This window comes from Rana temporaria, chromosome 1 (assembly GCF_905171775.1).
Source record: "Rana temporaria chromosome 1, aRanTem1.1, whole genome shotgun sequence".
NCBI classification, from domain to species: Eukaryota; Metazoa; Chordata; class Amphibia; order Anura; family Ranidae; genus Rana; species Rana temporaria.
This window is the reverse complement of record NC_053489.1, coordinates 113,116,178-113,135,751: the sequence shown is the minus strand read 5'-3', so window position 1 is coordinate 113,135,751 and position 19,574 is coordinate 113,116,178. Positions and strand designations below refer to the sequence as shown.

General features: G+C 42.0%; 1 protein-coding gene across 1 annotated transcript in view; it reads left to right on the top strand.

Moving 5' to 3' along the window:
* The window catches only part of EDIL3 (EGF like repeats and discoidin domains 3), an 862,525-nt gene that overhangs the window by 382,351 nt on the left and 460,600 nt on the right, over nucleotides 1–19,574 (top strand). Inside the window, exon 4 of the mRNA XM_040341735.1 lies at nucleotides 5,925–6,053. Coding sequence (XP_040197669.1) covers nucleotides 5,925–6,053 — 129 coding nt within the window. The remainder of the gene's footprint in view (nucleotides 1–5,924; nucleotides 6,054–19,574) is intronic.

The window sequence follows — 19,574 nt, the reverse complement described above, 5'->3', positions numbered from 1 at the left end:
TGTGAATGGTGAGGTCTAAGCCAGCTATGTAGAGCGGTGCTGCGGTGGTGGACAGAACTCCTTTGGGGGTGCCAAATGACCTCCGCTGTGAAGAGGGAAAGGATGTGTGCAGAACCAGGTGGATGAAAAAACATGTCGGGCTGGAGCACCGGTGATGTACAGCGGGGCAGCCTTGGGGAGAAGCAGGTCAACAGTTGGGTTAATCGCTAATGAGGACTGGCAGGCGGAGGCGCCCGAGCGTAACGTCATACGCTTGGGGAGCACAGATCCAAAGCAAGGTTAGGTACACAGAGTTGTAGATGGAGCACAAGCCAAGGAGAGGAGATGAAGGTAATGGCTGTTGTCATGACAATGCGTTTTGGGGCATGGCCCTTGTTCAAGTCATCTATGACTGTGACAGGTCCCTTGACCAAGCTTTCCTCTTCTCATACAGTTTGTGTAGTGCACCACTGTGCTTTATAAACCTGCCAGCATGTTTTTCATAGGAGTGGTATGGTGGTTAGCCCATATCAGGACTAGGGGCCCCATAATCAGGGCCCCTTGTGCTCTTGGTAGTGGCATGTAGAATGTACAAATACCCCATTTATTTGTATAACATAACTCTCACCATTCAGCAGCAGCAACAACACCTGGATGATCTTGCACAGCATCAATAGAAAAGTTTTAGTTGTGACCTATATTTAACCTGTGCTGTGTATCTCATTTACACGTCTGCATGGTCTGCTTCCAGATGGAAACAATGGGAGCTCCAGCTGTAGCGCTGAAGGGATTTCTGCTGCCAGTATGTTTGATAATATTCTTTGTCAGCTTGCTCCCTTTTTTCTCATTGCAAATTAAACTAACTTAAAATCCACGACTATCCAAAAAACTACAATCACCAGTTAAAGGGAACATCCACTGAGAGAACATGCAAGCTGCTCGGCTTCATTGCTAAGCCAGTGGCTTTAAAATTTTAGAAATGACTAATGCTGGACTTGTATGCAGATCATGAGTTCTTACTTTGTTCTCACTGGCTGCGTGTTTGTTCCAGGGTGGCAGAATAGTGACTCAAAAAGTACAGCTGAGCAACAACCATTTGTATAAGGAAGTAAGCATTTGCAGCCTGGATATGTATTAAGGAAGAGTAGACTTAAAAAGACCAAGGACTGAGATTCTAACATAAAGGAATTAAAATAGAAACAAAGCCATTTTTTTTTAATTTTGGATAAAGTATGGGAAGGCTTGATTTTGCCATTTATGTCCCATTGGGGAGATATCCCTTCACTTCCTGTCCTAATAGCCACAACAGGAAATTGTCTGCAAGGTGAGAAAAAGCGACTCTTAAAGTAGGCAATGTTTTTTTTTTTCATTTTGGATAGAGTAAGGGAGGGTCTTAACCCCCGTCAGTCTATACTTTGCCATCTGTGTCCCATTGCAGATACTTCCCTTCACTTCCTGCCCCATAGCCAAGGAAGTGAAAGAAAACCTCTGCAAATTGAGGGAATTCATTGGGGACCCCCAGGTTACCAGAACTGGTGTCCCCATTACGGATTTTCTTTTTCCTTTCAATGATAATGGCAAACAGGACAAATAGAGATGGGAAATAAAAACTGACAAACATTCTAATCCCTCTCAGCTCTATGCAAAACTAAAAATATATATATATATATATATATATTTATATATATAAAAAGGCTTTGTGATCACTTTAATCTTTAATCCACTCATCTCACAAGGCATACCGTAATTGTAATCTAGAACAATTTTTTCCCGGTATTATAAAAATGTTTTATCCTACTGTTATTTAGCTGGGATGAAAACTTTTCTTAAAGAAGAAAAAATGTTGAATGTTAGCTACAAACTGCATTAGATGCCATTTCCCTTTGGCTGAACTACAGTATTTATGCTGTGCTAAATACAGCAGCTCTGTGAGAAGCAAGTACATTATGGGTGATTGCAAGAACAGCGCTGATTATAGCACAATGCTGCTGAAGCTCCATAAAGCAGTAATTAGCTCACCTTGTGATGATAATACGTTCTACATTGAGGTGCTGTACTACAGCTAGATTATGACACATATTATCTTGTAGTCCATTTAATTTGCCATAATATCTGAATATGTGTACATTTATATGTTGCTACCTTAATGCACTTTAAGCTTGCATATGGCTTGTGAACATGCAAAAATAAAATGTTTTTACCGGAAGCCCAAAGACAGTTAAAGGGAATGCTTGTCAGAACAAAGTTTAGTCATATTATCTGCTAGATGAAAAGGTTCATCACCTGTTTATGCTTTTTCTTTGGGATTCAGTTGTTGTCAATAAAAGCAAATCTCTACAAAGATCTGAAACCTGTGGCAGGAAAATCATTGTGTCTCTCACCAATCCTAACTTCTGTATGTGGTAGACCAAAAACTAGCCGATGCATTTAATGTTCTTTCTTAGACCAAAACAAACACCTGACGCCATAGTGCTTAGTGTAGATGAGAGTTTGTATGTATGTGAAAGATGTTGTCTCCCCATTCAATTCTGTCAATGCCGCCCTCTTCAGACTGGGGAATCTTAAGACAACATAAGCAAACAGAACAATAGGGCACAGAAGCCTTGTGCGCTACCAACAACTTTTTATTCAAATTAAAACCAAACAAATGCATACTCACAAAAGCCATAGGCTAACCAGAAGGGTACATAAACCAAGTGGAACGATGGTCCTTAAATAGAGATGGTCTTTTTAACCGTGGAATATTTCTGACCAGCTAACATGGAGGGTTGGATTTTTTTTTTTAGACAATTCGGTCATCTGTGGCTGCACTCCATTGTATTATATATTACACATCATATATGAGATATCACATCTGGTCTAGTGGACTTTTACCTCATTTGGATCCTAGGGACTGCACCATTTTACATTACAGCCCATGCTGGAACTCTAAATAATTTATATTTAGCCCTTGCATAGTACAGGCGGTCCCCTAGTAACAAACATCCGACTTACAACCATGGGGAGACAGCAGGAAGTGAGAGGAAATCTACCCCTAGGAAGAGAAATTCCCTCCTGTGAGGCCTCGTACACACGACCGTTTTCCTCGACAGAATCCATCAAGAAACATGGTGGCAGAGCTTTTTTTCAGAGGAAAACTGCCGTGTGTATGTTTTTCATCGAAAAAACTGTTGAGGAACTCGAAGAGAAAAAAATTAGAACAAGTTCTCTTTTTCCTCGTCGGGAGTCTCAATTTCCTCGTCGTGTTCATCGTCGGGCTGGTTTTCAAAGAGAAACACATTCGTGTGTATGCTTAGAAACCTGCGCATGCTCAGAATAAAGTATGAGACGGGAGCGCACCTTCGGTAAAAGTAGCGTTTGTAATGGAGATAGCACATTTGTCACTCTGTAACAGACTGAAAAGTGCAAATGGTCTCTCACCAAACTTTTACTTAACACGCAGTAACATGAGATTAGCAAAAGCAGCCCCAAGGGTTGTGCCAGTGGAATCAAACTTCCCTTGCCGTCGAATGTGTTGTACGTCACCGCGTTTGAGAACAATGAGATTTGGTCTTGACAGTGTGTACGCAAAGAAAGCTTGTCAAGTTTCTCGACAAGCCTAACAAGGAACTCGTCAAGGAAAACAATGTTTCATTTCTGACGAGTTCCTCGGTCGTGTGTACGAGGCCTGAGAGTTATTATGGTAAAAAGCTACCTCCACTGATGCTTTATCACCAAGCCTTGTTTCCACAACAACCCAAAATTTTCAAAATCCAATTATCATTGGGACAGAAAGTGAGGTGACATCTTCTGAACAGGAACACAGACAGTAAAACAAACATTACAGTGGTGTTAACCATTCCCTATGCTTTGCAAAAAGCTTAAGAATATTTTTTTTGGGCTGGAGCCACACTTAAAAAATGTACCTGTTCCGACTTACAAAAAGATTCAACTTAAGAACAAACCTACAGACCCCATCTTGTTTGTAACCCGGGGACTGCCTGTACCTCTTTGGAATTATGTGCAATAATCAGGACTATTATAGGCCCCAAGTCTGCTTGAAGATTACACTTTATACTTCTGAAGTTTACATATGTGATTTTAAATTGTTCCAGGAGAACTGCTTACTTAGCCTATAATATTACATTACTTATGAGGCAATATTGTGCCAGAATGTTATTGCAGTAATTCCTTATCCAAAGATTTTTTATGCACTTGAGCTTTTTTTAATCCATATCAATAAAAATAATAATTTAGGTGACCTTATTTGATGTCTCATACATAGTTTGGTTGAATAAGAGTGGTAGCAGTCAAAGTCTGGTGTTTTTATCGATAGTGTATAGAAACTCAGAAGACGCTCTGAAAAAGGGGACTTGTCCCTTGAAAATGTGTCACCTAGCAAGTCTGATGGACGTCTGCATCTTATGAGTTTCATCTCTAATTAAAGGGGTTGTAAAGGTTCATTTTTTATTTTCTAAATAGGTTCCTTTAAGCTAGTGCATTGTTGGTTCACTTACCTTTTCCTTCGATTTCCCTTCTAAATGTTTTTTTCTTTGTTTTCTTTGTCTGAATTTCTCACTTCCTGTTCCTCCTTAGTAAGCTGTTCTGGCTGACTAACCCCCAGCCGAAACAGCTCGGATGATGGTGGAAAGCTTATTGAGGAGAAACAGGAAGTGCGAAATTCAGACAAAGAAAAATACTTTTTTAAAGGAAATCGAAGGAAAAGGTAAGTGAACCACCAATGCACTAGCTTAAAGGAATCTATTTAGAAAATAAAAAGCAAACCTTTACAACCCCTTTAAGGACCATCTTGCCACTTGGATCTATGTAAACCACGGGTTAGTCTATGGCTTTTTTGAGTATGCATTTGTTTGGTTTTCATTATAATAAAAAGTTCTGGGTAATGAACTAGATCTCTGTGCCCTTTTGTTCTGTTTCCTTTTGCACGAAATGTAGTTCAGTTCGACACAGCAAACTTTGAATCCTCCTAGGAACTGATTGATTACTCAATTGATTACATTGATGGTCTGCAGGACGTACAATTCCCATAATGAAGTTAGATGCCGTGCTTAAAGGTTGACAGAGTTTCTAGTCTTTCCATATTCTATCCAAAACAAGAATAAAGTTTAGTCTGGGGTTTGGTCTCAACTCATCTAGCATATTTTCTGAAATAAAAACTGCCTGTTTTGCTGCTAAGAAGGTTCAAAAGCAGAGCTGGACTGGGATGAAAATTTGGCCCTGGACTTCATCCAGACTGGCCCACTTTGACAGGTCTCTCCCATGGCAGCCGGACAACTCCCGCACCCCCCCCCCCCCGGCCACCCAAGCCCCCTCTCCCCCTTCACTATCCACTAGCCATTCTACTTTATTAGAGTAGAATGGCTGGTACTGGTACTCTTATAGGCAATACCAGTGAGGAAGCTAGACATTATTTCAACCAGGGGAAAGAATCAGTTTGGTGCCCCCCCCCCTTATGGGACAAGTTTTGGCAGAAGTGAGAAACTCCCAGGCCATAGCTGTTGAGTCAGCAGTCTGTCCCCTCCCCCATGCTCCTCTGTCGTCCCCCCTGCTCCTCTGCTCCTCCCCCTGCTTCTTTGTTCCCCCCAGGTGAGCACTGCAGTGAGGGTGAGGAGGTGAACACTGCGGGAAGGGAGAGACAGAGGAGCGGAGAGGGGCGGCGGTCCACTGTTACTTAAGCCAGCCCACTGAGCCATCGGCCCACTGGGAAACTCCCTGTAGTCCCAATGGCCAGTCCAACCCTGTTCAAAAGTCAAGAGTCAGATTGCCATGGGCAACAAAGACAGTTGTTATTGCAATCACCTTTGTAAATGAGGCCTAATGTGTAACACATTTCTTAGTGATTTATTGTACTAAGCAAACTTGCATCTCATAGATTTTTATTTTTTGTATAATTATTCACTTATGTTTATTGATATGTGTTGCCATCTGTTTGTTTTGCATTTCAGATCTATGCAATCCAAACCCCTGTCATAATGGTGGAATATGTGAAATCAGCGAAGCATTTCGTGGTGATACGTTTATTGGATATGTCTGCAAATGTCCCCGTGGGTTTAATGGAATCCACTGCCAGCATAGTAAGTAATGTTATTGTGATTCTGTGTTATTTCTGGAATTAAGACTGCTCACAATTAACCAAAAACCTTATTAAATTGTGGTATGACTTATAATGATGAGCCATAAAACAAGTGGGCTCAAGAGGTCTCGGCTGAAAAGATTGTTGATAGTTGCAAGAAAGCTTTGGCAGAATTTAAGATAATTGAACATTTTGCAATTCTGGTATTTTTAAAACTGTATATATAATTTAATGTGGTATTAAACCAAAAAATGTGCTTTGTTGCTGCATTCGTTTTCTGTTTTTAGGCTTTTTTTTTTCTTTTTCTTCACTTGGTGATCTGGCCAGTAACACACCTTGGCCCGGATTCACGTAGAGCGGCGTATATTTGTGCGGGCGTAGCGTATCCCATATGCGCTACGCCAACGTAACATTAAGAGGCAAGGACAGTATTCACAAAGCACTCACTCCGTACGTTGCGCCGGGGTAACGTAAGCCCGCCTAATTCAAAGTAGGTGGACGGTGGGCGTGATCCATTTAAATGAAGCTTGACCCCATGTAAATGATGGGCCGAACGAACGGCGCATGATCACAATCACGTCAAATTTACTCCTTAAGATACGATGGCTCAATGCCTACGACGTGAACGTAACCTACGCCCAGCCCCATTCACGTACGATTTACGTAAACGACGCAAAATACGACGGCTGTTCCGTCGTCCATACCTTTGCATGGGATGCACCTCCCATAGGTGGAATAACTTTACGCGGGACGTACGCCTTACGTAAACGGCGTAGATTACAGCGACGGGCGCAAATACGTTCGTGAATCGGCGTATCTAGGTAATTTACATATTCGACGCGCAAATCAATGGAAGCGCCCCTTGCAGCCAGCGTAAATATGCGCCCAAGATACGACGGCGTAGGAAACTTACGTCGGTCGTATGAAGCCAAAATTCAGGCGTATCTTACTTGCAGAATCAGGCGCATAGATACGACGGCGCATCCGTGCACTTACGCGGCATATCAGTAGATACGTCGGCGTAAGTGCTTTAAGAATCCGGGCCCTTCTGTTTAAGAGTGCCCCCACTCTGGATGAATGAGCACAGGGGAACCTTTTGACAGCATCATTGTCAGTGTGGGGTGAGGGGGGGGGGGTTGGGTGGGTAAGAAGTACTAGTAGATATAAATACACTACAAAATTGAAGCCAAACTCGCAACGAATACTTTATAAGCAGTTACAGCAAACAGTTCTCAATTGATATGAATAGGACTTCCTGCATGGTGTTCTGTGCATCGCTGTGTCAACAAATTTAGCCCTTGCATGGGCATGCACTTAAAGTAGTATTAAACCCAAAACAAAAAAATGTAATATATTGCAGCTTAGCAGTCTTTAGATGTGGTGGCTGCATCAGGCATCACACCCCTTGTATTAAGAGTTAGAAAGCCCTAGCAGATTTAAGTACACTAACAAACTAAAGCCAAACTCCAGATAATACTATATAATCAATTACAGCTGTTTTTTTTTTTCCTTTTGGGATAACGTTTTTACATAAATAAATAAAAGCTGATCATAGTTAGCATCCCTGTCAGTGGTAAATGGTTTGTCTCATCCCTGTATCTGATACATTCTGCTGGACAGCTTGTTCTTTTGAAAAACAACATACTTACTGCCTGGATCACCACATAAAAATAGAAGAAAAAATGCCTAAAAGAGAAAAAGAATACAGCCATCACATCTAAGAAATGGTAAGCTGCCATATAAATGGCCTCATGCACTCTGCTGCTGGTAAACGGACGTTTAGGAGCGGTTTGTCTATGTTATCTTATCAGTACATGTGCACAGGGTCGTTTACAGTCGTTTCTAGGCATGTGAGTTTAAATGTTTTTTTTGGAATGCAAAAAAATTAGTTCAGGGCGGATGTTCAGAGGCATTTGAAACGCAAAGCTTTTATTAAAGGAGTTCTCCAAGCTAAAACTTTTAACCCCCGCTGTGCCCGGGCTGTAAAACTATACAAAATAAACTTTCACTTACCTGCCTACGATCCCCCGTTGTTCCGATATCGCCGTCCTGTTCTCCGGTCCCGGTCTCTTCCACTTCCTGCAGGTCGGTGACTCACAGTACGCTCAGCCTATCAGCGGCCGCGGCGGGACATTGCTGCGGCCGCTGATAGGCTGAGCGCACTGTGAGTCACCGACCCGCAGGAAGTGGAAGAGACCGGGACCGGAGAACGGGACGGCGATATCGGAACAACGGGGGATCGTAGGCAGGTAAGTGAAAGTTTATTTTGTATAGTTTTACAGCCCGGGCACAGCAGGGGTTAAAAGTTTTAGCTTGGAGAACTCCTTTAACACTTATAAAGAGCAGTATTCAACTATATCTAGCACCTTTAATGTATCCTTTGTCTTTTGTAGTGGAGTCAGAGTAAAGAAAATATTTCTGATTGGTTACATTGAATTACTATGCTCTACACGTTGTTGGTTGAAATATTTACAAAGACCCAAGAAAATTCCAATATTCTAAAAACCTCACTGTGGTATGGACTAATCTGCTTGGGCGCTGTATAAGCTTTTTTTCCGCATTTGTCAGGCACTATAGTGAAATGTTCCAAGAGATATGCGTAACATTATGTGCAGTGCAGGAGAAAGTAAATTAATTATGAATTTGTTTATTCATAATAGGTATAATGTCTAGAGTGCTCCAGACCTCCGCCATGACTGTCCTCCCAGACTTAATGGAAAGTCTATTTTCACCCTAACCACAATAGCAAAATCAGTTATTAGCCCAGGTTCACACTGAGTACGGGAATTAAAGCCTGCAAGTTTAGCTGAACTTACAGGCTTGCACTATCGCATGTCAGTGTCAAATTCAGCGGCGAATTCAGAGACATCTGTTCGGGTTTCTGAACAGATGTCAATGGAAATCGCACCCTGAAATTGCCCAAAGTATTACAGAAACGACTTTTGGAAATCGGTGCAGCGCCACAAATGCACATGCGGTGGCACACTGAATAGGGTGGTGCCAATGCCACAATTGCCGTTGATTTGACATGTGATTTGCGAGTGCAGAGTTAAACCTTCTTTCACAGCCACTTAGCTCTCCACCCCCATCCACATCTCACTTTCACCCTCTTCAGCTCTGACCTCTCCATGCAATCCCCCCCGCCACACCTCCACTGCCTCCATCCTCCCCCGCTCCTCCTTAAAAGCTCTGCCATCATCTGCATGTCTTACTTTTGTTGCTATATTAAGCTGAAGCACCCAACCGACTCTAGTACCTCCCCGCACACTGTAGGTGGCTTTGACTCTCTCACTTGCAGTGAGAGCATCTAGAAGGGTGTTGGCATTTGCACTGCACCCCGAACACCTTCATGTCTCTTGTGCCCATCCTGCAATGTGGGATCCGCTTAGGGGATCAGATCTGTGGGAGCTATTGGGAGACAAGCTGTCACTTGTAAACACAGAAGCTGGACTTTTGTGTTTACAAGTGATAGTGGTGAGCAGGGTGCAGATGGCCTGAGCCAAAGTTGGTGAAACTGAGTTCCACCAAGTTCCAGCTGAAAAAAAAAGCCCTTTTTTGAAGTTCACCTGGGGTGCTTAAATAATATAAATACTTGTGTATGACCAAATCAAGCATGATTGTTAAAAATTTGTTTGTCTGAATGGCCCAATCTGTATGAATGGCAACCTAAAAAATTGCAGTGTGACTGGCTAAATATCTGTAGAGCAGTGGTTCTCAACCTGGGGGTCGGGACCCCCTTGGGGGTCAAATGATGGGTCACCGAATCTTGGGCTGTTCCTGGAGCCCGCAGCCACGCATTCAGTTCACGGCTGGGGGGCAGAGACTAGAGGTCAGCTGACGTGAGGAATGTGAAGTGGTAGAGGCTGGAGGAAACCCTATCTCCTGATTTCGGCATAGGTGTCACTGCTACGAGACACCACAAAGTCGGAGACACCGTGAATCCGGAGACACTCACCGTTACACTACCTGTGATTATAGTTGCCATTAAAAGTCCCCACTACATTTCTCAGATCAGCAGATGACCTTGATCAAGAGCACCTAAGTTGACTGATCAGAACTCCCCCAGCATTGCCACTGATCCTATTAACCCACCCCCCCCCCCCCACCAAGGAGTAAGAGAAGGTATAAAAATAGAGAATACATGGAAGGGAGAGAAAAAGAGGGGGAGGGACAATGAAAAAGGTAGCAAAAGACGGCTAGAGAGAGGAATGGGGGGAAAAAAAGGGAAAGAAAGGAGAACAAAGAAAGAGTGGTACAGTACCTGTCTCCGAGAATGTGTTTCCAGCATGACGGCATCGCGCTGATTCTCGGCGACATGGTTCCGACATCTCGCACTCGCTGGAATAGGAAAAGCACATTCCAGCGAGCGTGTCATAGAAGCGACGGGGATCCGACTTGGGTTCCCGCCAATTCTAGTTGCGGCGTTTGGTATGAATCATGAGGGGGAACTCCACGCCAAATTTTAAATAAAAAAAACGCATGGTTCCCCCCCCCAGGGGCATACCAGGCCCCTGCCCCAGAGCACTCAACCCCCCCATGTTATGCCCCTGGGGGGGAACCCATGCCGTTTTTTTATTTATAATTTGGCGTGGTGTTCCCCCTCATGATTCATACCAAACGCCGCGGCAAGAATTGGCGGGAATCCAAGTCGAATCTCCGTCGCTTCTATGACGGCTTTTTCCCATCGCGGCGAGCCGGCTCTGTGCTGGCTCCCGCAACAGGGCTCGTAGGTCGTCAATCTCGCCGAGAAAGGGAGCGAGATTGACACAATATCGCGGTCACCTACTGTACATCCTCAAATGTACCATAAGGGGTTTTAATACTGTAGGAGTGGAAGGAACTCAGGGAGCACTAAGTGTCCGTGGGTTAGGGGCGCAAATGACGTGTCTTGCCTCGGGAGCTGATAACCCATGCTACGAAAATAATTTTACTGTTAGGGGTCCCCACAACTTGGGAAATTTAATCAAGGGGTCACAGCACTAGAAAGGTTGAGAACCACTGCTGTAGAGGGACAGAAATTCCACTGCTCAGAATAATATGTACGCAAAAACGAGAGGATCTGCAAACTGCTGAAGAGTATGCCAGTGCTATTTTTTTTTTACATGTTTTAATAATAAGTCATTATCCCGTCACTATCATATTTACTTAGGGGTGACTTAAAAAAGCCTGGTACATGAAGATATATGTGCCAAGTTCTACATGCAGACAGAAGTGTCTTGTTTTGAACCAAATTAATAAAAGAAGAGCTCAACATTTCATTAATGTGTCACATGAAATAGAAATATGCTCTCCTCTCCCTCCTGCAGTGCTGTTCCTCATTGTCCAGGCATTTGGAGAAACAAGGTCTATATGCTTTTGCAAATCATGGCTGAAAATTAACAGTTGCTACTATTTGATCTACTGCCCACGTATGCCACCTCACAACTAATACATTAGTACTGGAACATTCATGCCACTGTGGTAATAACATACATTTTTAGACCATGTGTTAATTTATAACTGTGGCACAACAGCTCGATAAATCTGGCACATTAATAGAAACAGTCTCGTGGCACTTTCTACACAATTTGGGGTGGCTGGTGCAAAACCACATAGCACTTTTTATTATTATTTGGCACAGAGCAAATGTGCTAATATTTACTTCATAAAGCTGTATTTCCCTTTGTTATTTCCCCCCTAAAAGATACACTATATGTAAACCCAGAGGCTTCCAATTAATAACCACCCTTTAAACACCTCCCTTCAACCACTGTAATAGAACATGTATCCAAAAATGTCTGAACATCCATTTTTCCAAAGATTTATTAGCGTGATTATTATATTTTCTCAATTTCTCTGGGCACCAGGAACATTGGGTGGATCCTTGTACAGGGAGTGCAGAATTATTAGGCAAATGAGTATTTGGACCACATCATCCTCTTTATGCATGTTGTCTTACTCCAAGCTGTATAGGCTCGAAAGCCTACTACCAATTAAGCATATTAGGAGATGTGCATCTCTGTAATGAGAAGGGGTGTGGTCTAATGACATCAACACCCTATATCAGGTGTGCATAATTATTAGTCAACTTCCTTTCCTTTGGCAAAATGGGTCAAAAGAAGGACTTGACAGGCTCAGAAAAGTCAAAAATAGTGAGATATCTTGCAGAGGGATGCAGCACTCTTAAAATTGCAAAGCTTCTGAAGCGTGATCATCGAACAATCAAGCGTTTCATTCAAAATAGTCAACAGGGTCGCAAGAAGCGTGTGGAAAAACCAAGGCGCAAAATAACTGCCCATGAACTGAGAAAAGTCAAGCGTGCAGCTGCCAAGATGCCACTTGCCACCAGTTTGGCCATATTTCAGAGCTGCAACATCACTGGAGTGCCCAAAAGCACAAGGTGTGCAATACTCAGAGACATTGCCAAGGTAAGAAAGGCTGAAAGACGACCACCACTGAACAAGACACACAAGCTGAAACGTCAAGACTGGGCCAAGAAATATCTCAAGACTGTTTTTTCTAAGGTTTTATGGACTGATGAAATGAGAGTGAGTCTTGATGGGCCAGATTGATGGGCCCGTGGCTGGATTGGTAAAGGGCAGAGAGCTCCAGTCCGACTCAGACGCCAGCAAGGTGGAGGTGGAGTACTGGTTTGGGCTGGTATCATCAAAGATGAGCTTGTGGGGCCTTTTCGGGTTGAGGATGGAGTCAAGCTCAACTCCCAGTCCTACTGCCAGTTTCTGGAAGACACCTTCTTCAAGCAGTGGTACAGGAAGAAGTCTGCATCCTTCAAGAAAAACATGATTTTCATGCAGGACAATGCTCCATCACACGCGTCCAAGTACTCCACAGCGTGGCTGGCAAGAAAGGGTATAAAAGAAGAAAAACTAATGACATGGCCTCCTTGTTCACCTGATCTGAACCCCATTGAGAACCTGTGGTCCATCATCAAATGTAAAATTTACAAGGAGGGAAAACAGTACACCTCTCTGAACAGTGTCTGGGAGGCTGTGGTTGCTGCTGCACGCAATGTTGATGGTGAACAGATCAAAACACTGACAGAATCCATGGATGGCAGGCTTTTGAGTGTCCTTGCAAAGAAAGGTGGCTATATTGGTCACTGATTTGTTTTTGTTTTGTTTTTGAATGTCAGAAATGTATATTTGTGAATGTTGAGATGTTATATTGGTTTCACTGGTAAAAATAAATAATTGAAATGGGTATATATTTTTTTTTTGTTAAGTTGCCTAATAATTATGCACAGTAATAGTCACCTGCACACACAGATATCCCCCTAAAATAGCTAAAACTAAAAACAAACTAAAAACTACTTCCAAAAATATTCAGCTTTGATATTAATGAGTTTTTTGGGTTCATTGAGAACATGGTTGTTGTTCAATAATAAAATTAATCCTCAAAAATACAACTTGCCTAATAATTCTGCACTCCCTGTATTGACAATCAGCTTTGCAAGAGTGTTGCCAAAATAATTAAAAGTGAGGCACCCTGGAGGACTTGCTTCTATTAGGGACTCTGCTCTGCCCTTGGGGAGGTGCTACATGTGACATAGGCAATTAGAAGGGGGAAGGTCTGGACAGCCGCACTCCAATAATAACGCCTTTATTGTGCAAAATAACTAAAGTACAAACCACAGCAGGGTACAGGATAAAAACTGACGCATTTCACACTCTCAACAGTCCTTAGTCATAGCTAAATCCCTTCTGTTCCTGGATCATGCATGTGATGTAGGCAGCTAGAAATGTCACAGGGCACAGTGGGGTTGATTTACTAAAACTAGAGAGTGCAAAATCTGGTGCAGCTCTGCATGGTAGCCAATCCGCTTCTAACTTCAGCTTTTTCAATTACGCTTTGACAATAAAACCTGGAAGCTGATTGGTTTCTATGCAGAACTGCACAAGATTTTGCACTCTTGAAGGCGATGGATGTGGTGTGGTGGTTTTTATGGTTTTTTTTATTTATGTTGCAGTGTGCTTCTATGTCTTGTTTTATACATATTTTTGTTATGTAAGTGTTTATTACGAATGAAGAGGATAGATAGCAGTGGGTGCAGTGTTTTTTTATGGGTTGTGTTATTTATGTTGTAGTGTGCTTCTTTGTCTTGTTTTATACATATTTTTGTTATGTATGTGTTAGGAATGAAGGGGATAGATAGCAGTGAGTGCAGTGTTTTTTTATGGTTTGTGTTATTTATGTTGTAGTGTGCTTCTATGTCTTGTTTTATACATATTTTTGTTATGTATGTGTTAGGAATGAAGGGGATAGATAGCAGTGGGTGCAGTGTTTTTTTATGGGTTGTTTTATTTATATTGTAGTGTGCTTCTATGTCTTGTTTTATACATGTGTTTGCTATGTATTTGTTAGGAATGAAGGGGATAGATAGCAGTGGGTGCAGTGTTTTTTATGGGTTGTTTTATTTATGTTGTAGTGTGCTTCTATGTCTTGTTTTATACATATTTTTTTTATGTATTTGTTAGAAATGAAGGGGATAGATATCAGTGGGTGCAGTGTTTTTTATGGGTTGTTTTATTTATGTTGTAGTGTGCTTCTATGTCTTGTTTATACATATTTGTGTTATGTATTTGTTAGGGATGAAGGAAATGGATAGCAGTGGGTGTAGTGTTTTTTATGGGTTGTTTTATTTATGTTGTAGTGTGCTTCTATATCTTGTTTTATACATATATTTGTTATGTGTAGAATTTGGAGGGGACTACAACTTTACTTAAATGTATATTTTCTATTGTAGAACAACAAGTACAGTTCTTGACTCTTGATTCAGATTTTTAATGATTGAGCCAAGTGGAAAATACTGATTCTGCTAGGTGACAATTGTCATGCTATTAACATTCACACCATTTGTGACTTTGACTACTGTCCTTAAAAATACTGCAGTGACTTTATTTCCTTACACCAATGCTAAACATGTTTTAAAATTCTGTCTACGATTTTTGTAGAAATATATTACCTCTGTATTTTTTGGTAATGTATTTATTATAGTAACGGTATTTCTGTATCTTGTCACTGGTTGATGATCGTGTCAGTAATACTTTCCCAGTGCACCATGGGGCAGATCCCCCTGCACTTTGCTTTGAAGTCACTGTTCATACAGATATGAGAAAGAAAGCTTTTGTAGTAATTCCCCTTGTCATTTTAATGTTTGAGAAGCAAATTTCAGTTCCTACCCTCGAGCTGCTGTATTATCATTATATATTCTTGGCATATAGCATTACTGCCCACATGCACATGCAGCTGCAAGATCCTATAGCCAAAACTCTGTTGATCCAGAGGATTATGAGCCACATAGAAAAAAAATCTTGGATCAAATATGGCTATTTTTTTTAACAGTAGAATAATTCTAACTGACTGCTCATTGGCACTTGGCTATCAGGGAACCATCTAACATCCAAAAAATCCCACTGACACACACACACACACATGCTTAACTGCAGAGAACAGCAGATGATATGCTGAATATTGTGAATAAGACTTTTTACATTTTTGTCCAAGCATAGGCAAGTAAACAATCAACAAAATAAAATATAGTATTACCCAAACATTACTCAGGAACAAGTTAAAGGGGTTGTAAAGGTACAAGGGGGGTGAGCACGACACTCCACACCAGGGAGAAAGCCTTGCATTACTGTGTGGAGTTACAGACAGAAGAACAGGAAGTGAGGATTTCTCAGAAGAAATAAGGACATTTAAAAGCAAAATGGAAGGATGAGGTAAGTGAAGGAGGACTGCACTAAGGTAAAGGAAGCTATTTAGGAAAAAAATTGTACCTTTACAACCCCTTTAAGAAGAACTAAACCCACCAATGTAAAGGGGTAAACTTTCAGCAGGCAGGCTCTTTTTTAAAGACAGCAGCAGGCCAGCACCAGAAAAACGGCAGGTAGAAGATGTCGATCTAAGGAACATTGGACCCTAAGATAGATAAGAGAAGCACTCCCCCCTACAAGGTCCGCTGAATTGTGTCCCAGGTTCTTTGCCCACAAGTGCTGCGGCAGCCAGGCAGCCAAACAGAAGCATTCACTCCACATTCACGCTCAGAATACAGTCTAGGGCAGGAATGTCCAAACTTTTTTCAAAGAGGGCCAGATTTGATGAAATGAACATGCGTGAGGGCCGACATTCTTTGAACCATTAAAATTTGGTCTAAGCGTGTTTGTCCGAGGACTAATACACTGCCCAACAAGAATTCTCCTGCCTTTGTGGCTGTGTGTGGTGAAGAGTTGAGTTTGGGCGTGTTATTTGTATCTATCTAGATATCTATAGATATCTAGATACAGTATCTATATAGATATATATCTTTTGTGGCCCCAGTGAATCCCCGAGTGCCGCTCAACACTAAGGATGAGTTCGGGAGTGTTATTTTATGTATACCTTATTTATCGGCGTATAACACGCACCTTCACTTTAAGAGGGAAGTTTCAGGGGAAAAAAAAAACAATTTTAAATAAAGAACTGTGAAGCAAAAAAAGGGTCAGTGCCCATCAATGCAGCCTCCCCATTGCCATGAATGCAGCCTCCCCATTGCCATGAATGCAGGCTCCCCAATGCCATGAATGCAGCCTGATCCATGCCCATTTGCAGCCTCGGAGGGGACAGGGAGGGGGCGGGACGAGCGATAACAGTCTACATGCAGGAGAATATCCTGTTTTCTCTGCGGACTCTTTAATACCAAGTCCTGCCTTCTATGATAGACAGAACAGTCGTCCAATGGCAGCCCAGGAGACAGAACTTCCTAGTACAGATGCCGCTGAGTAAGCGCTTGTTATGCCCCCTCCCTGTTCCCTCTGAGGTAGCGCCAATAAATACAGTATATATCTTTAGTAGCCATGGGGCCGCAAAAGATATATATATATATCCAAATTACCAGGGGGGCCACATTAAACCGGAACAAGGGCCGCATTCGGCCCGCGGGCCAGACTTTGGACATGCCTGGTCTAGTGGTTGCCTTTTATAAAGTTTATGGCAGATGAACTTGGATGGGGCTTAGGGAAGCCATGGGATAATCCAGAACACTGAACAGGAATGTGAGGACAGTCTTCCCTTTGCAGCTACTTCTTAAAACAGTTCGCAGTAGGACATAAAGTGGACAGCACGTGGTGCACCATTATCAATGTTCCAGGCTAGGCAAGCCATAATAATAGCGCACCAGGGGTTGACAGCAGCCACAGTCACTGGGATATGGATGTCTCCCTCCAGCCTCGGGCAGTCACCTTAGTCAAATCTTCAGACCAAATCCTCATTGGAACCCCTCTTTTAGCTCCCAAAGAATTTGCAGCAGAATAGGCCCTCCTGCTATGTATACACTGTACAGTAGATGGGACCTCAATGAGAATAAAAGTTTTTTTCAGCTGGACTGCCGGGAAGGACAGAAGCCCTTCTCCTGTTCCAGTTTAGGCTGGTGCCGTGGCTGCTGCCCCAAGTTTCCTATTTTAGGTTGGCTTCTTTCTTTTGCAGTGTCTTATGGAGACACCCTTGCAAGGACAAGAGTTTTGTTTCTCTACACAGTGTACATCAATAGAAACACACAGCCTCTTAGCCTAGGATGGCAAGGCCCCTGCTCCTCCATTTTCCTGCCACCTCCCTTCTCCATGGACTGACTGGAAAGTGCACTGTCCACTCTTTTCTCTGAAGAATAGAAGTTCAGGGAAGCCACATTGAGAGAGTAGGAGCCAGTAAGTGCTGGGGTAAGAATTTGAACACATGGCTTACTATTGGGAATGTTGTTTTAATTGTGTTCAATGTTTTAAGCTAAGAAACTTAAAAAATATGTTAGGCCCCGTACACACGACTGAGTTTCTCGGCAGAATTCAGCCAGAAACTCGATGGGAGTCGTATTCTGCCGAGGAAACCGGTCGTGTATACACTTTTGGCCGAGGAAACCGACGAGGAACTCGTCGAGCCAAATAGAGAACATGTTCTCTATTTCCTCGTTAGTCAATGGGGAAACTTGGCTCGCCGAGATCCTCGGCGGCTTCACAAGGAACTCGACGAGCAAAACGATGTGTTTTGCCCGTCGAGTTTCTCGGACGTGTGTACGGGGCCTCACAGTTACTTTTGAAATTACCAACATGCTAACGTCTATATGAGATTTTAGTGTCTGAATTTAAACATAGTTTAATACAACAAGACATACTGATGTTTATGTGTAAATTCCCAATAAAAATGCATATGAACACTCCAAAACACTTTTGAGTAATGACAACGCTGTAATGTGTCTTGTTTGGGTTGTTCCTCAGTAACTTCTTTTTATCGGTTTGAATTTAATTATTACATTTTTTTTAATCTGCAATCTTTCTCCTGAACTAGACTTTCTGTTCTCATGACTACCATTTGCCTTTATTTATATCATCTTTTGTGGGTGTTTGTGTTCTCTGTATTCTGTCACATTAGAAAGAAGTATGCATAGTTGACAGTGATAATCATTTAAGATTCATAAGGTGAGGAGCCAGGGAGCCAGAGATTATTACAGTTTGCCTTTGGGTTGTTATTCCCTGCAGCAAAGAGACTCTGGGAACAGTCTGCTGCCAAATTATTCATTGCCAATAAACCATGCGATCTTGCATGCACAAATACCTAACATTAGTAGCATATGGTACAGAACATTAAATAGAGAAGGAAAATGAATTACGCTTGTACCTCCTAGCCTCGATATTTTACAGCTCAACTTCATTACATAAGAATATGTTTTCTCTTTTCCTCAAGTACAAGTATTTATTTGTGTAAGTTGATCTGTAGTTAGGTATGTTCTGTGTAATCAATACTGGATAGGACTCTGTAGTACACGAGTTCTCTGATCTGGCAGCAGGCAACACAGCAAAATGATAAAGCTCATGTTACATTATATGGATTGGTGTTTGAGAAAAGGCATTCTTCGGGCAAATTCTACCTGCAGGTACAGAAGCAAAGGGGAGAATGTAGCTAATTGCTGTATTATTTGTGTCCTAGAATTTTATTTATTACATAGAATTAGCTTATAAAAAAAAAAGTGCAATAGTGGATGACCTAGATATCCAATTCTCAGCAGGCAGTTTAAGGGTCGATATAACATGGCTGTATGATAGTTTCCTCTGACCTCAACTACTAACCCCTAGAGTAAAATGGGTACATTGTTGCTGCAAGGTTTGTCTATGCAACCTTATGTGGGCTTAAAGTGAACTCTTCACTAAAGTGAATTCTTTGCAAGTAGAATATAAAGCCATAGGTTCACTTGAATGCCAACTTGAGCTGCAGTTTACATTTATTTTACCTTCACTTCCACAGTTCTTCTTGATATGAAGCATGTGACTCATTTATTTATTTTTTCCCAATCCCAATCCTCTGGATCCTGGTTTCAGCTCCGTAAGGTTATTCCATATTTTAATTGATAGCTCCCGAATAAAAGCCCTTCGTAGTGTGCCAACAAGGGAAAATACCCAAAGGTTATGTACACATATTTCTTTCAAAATACTGTATTTATTGGCGTATAACACTCACTTTTTTACCCTGAAAATAGAGGGTAAACTGTGCCTGCGTG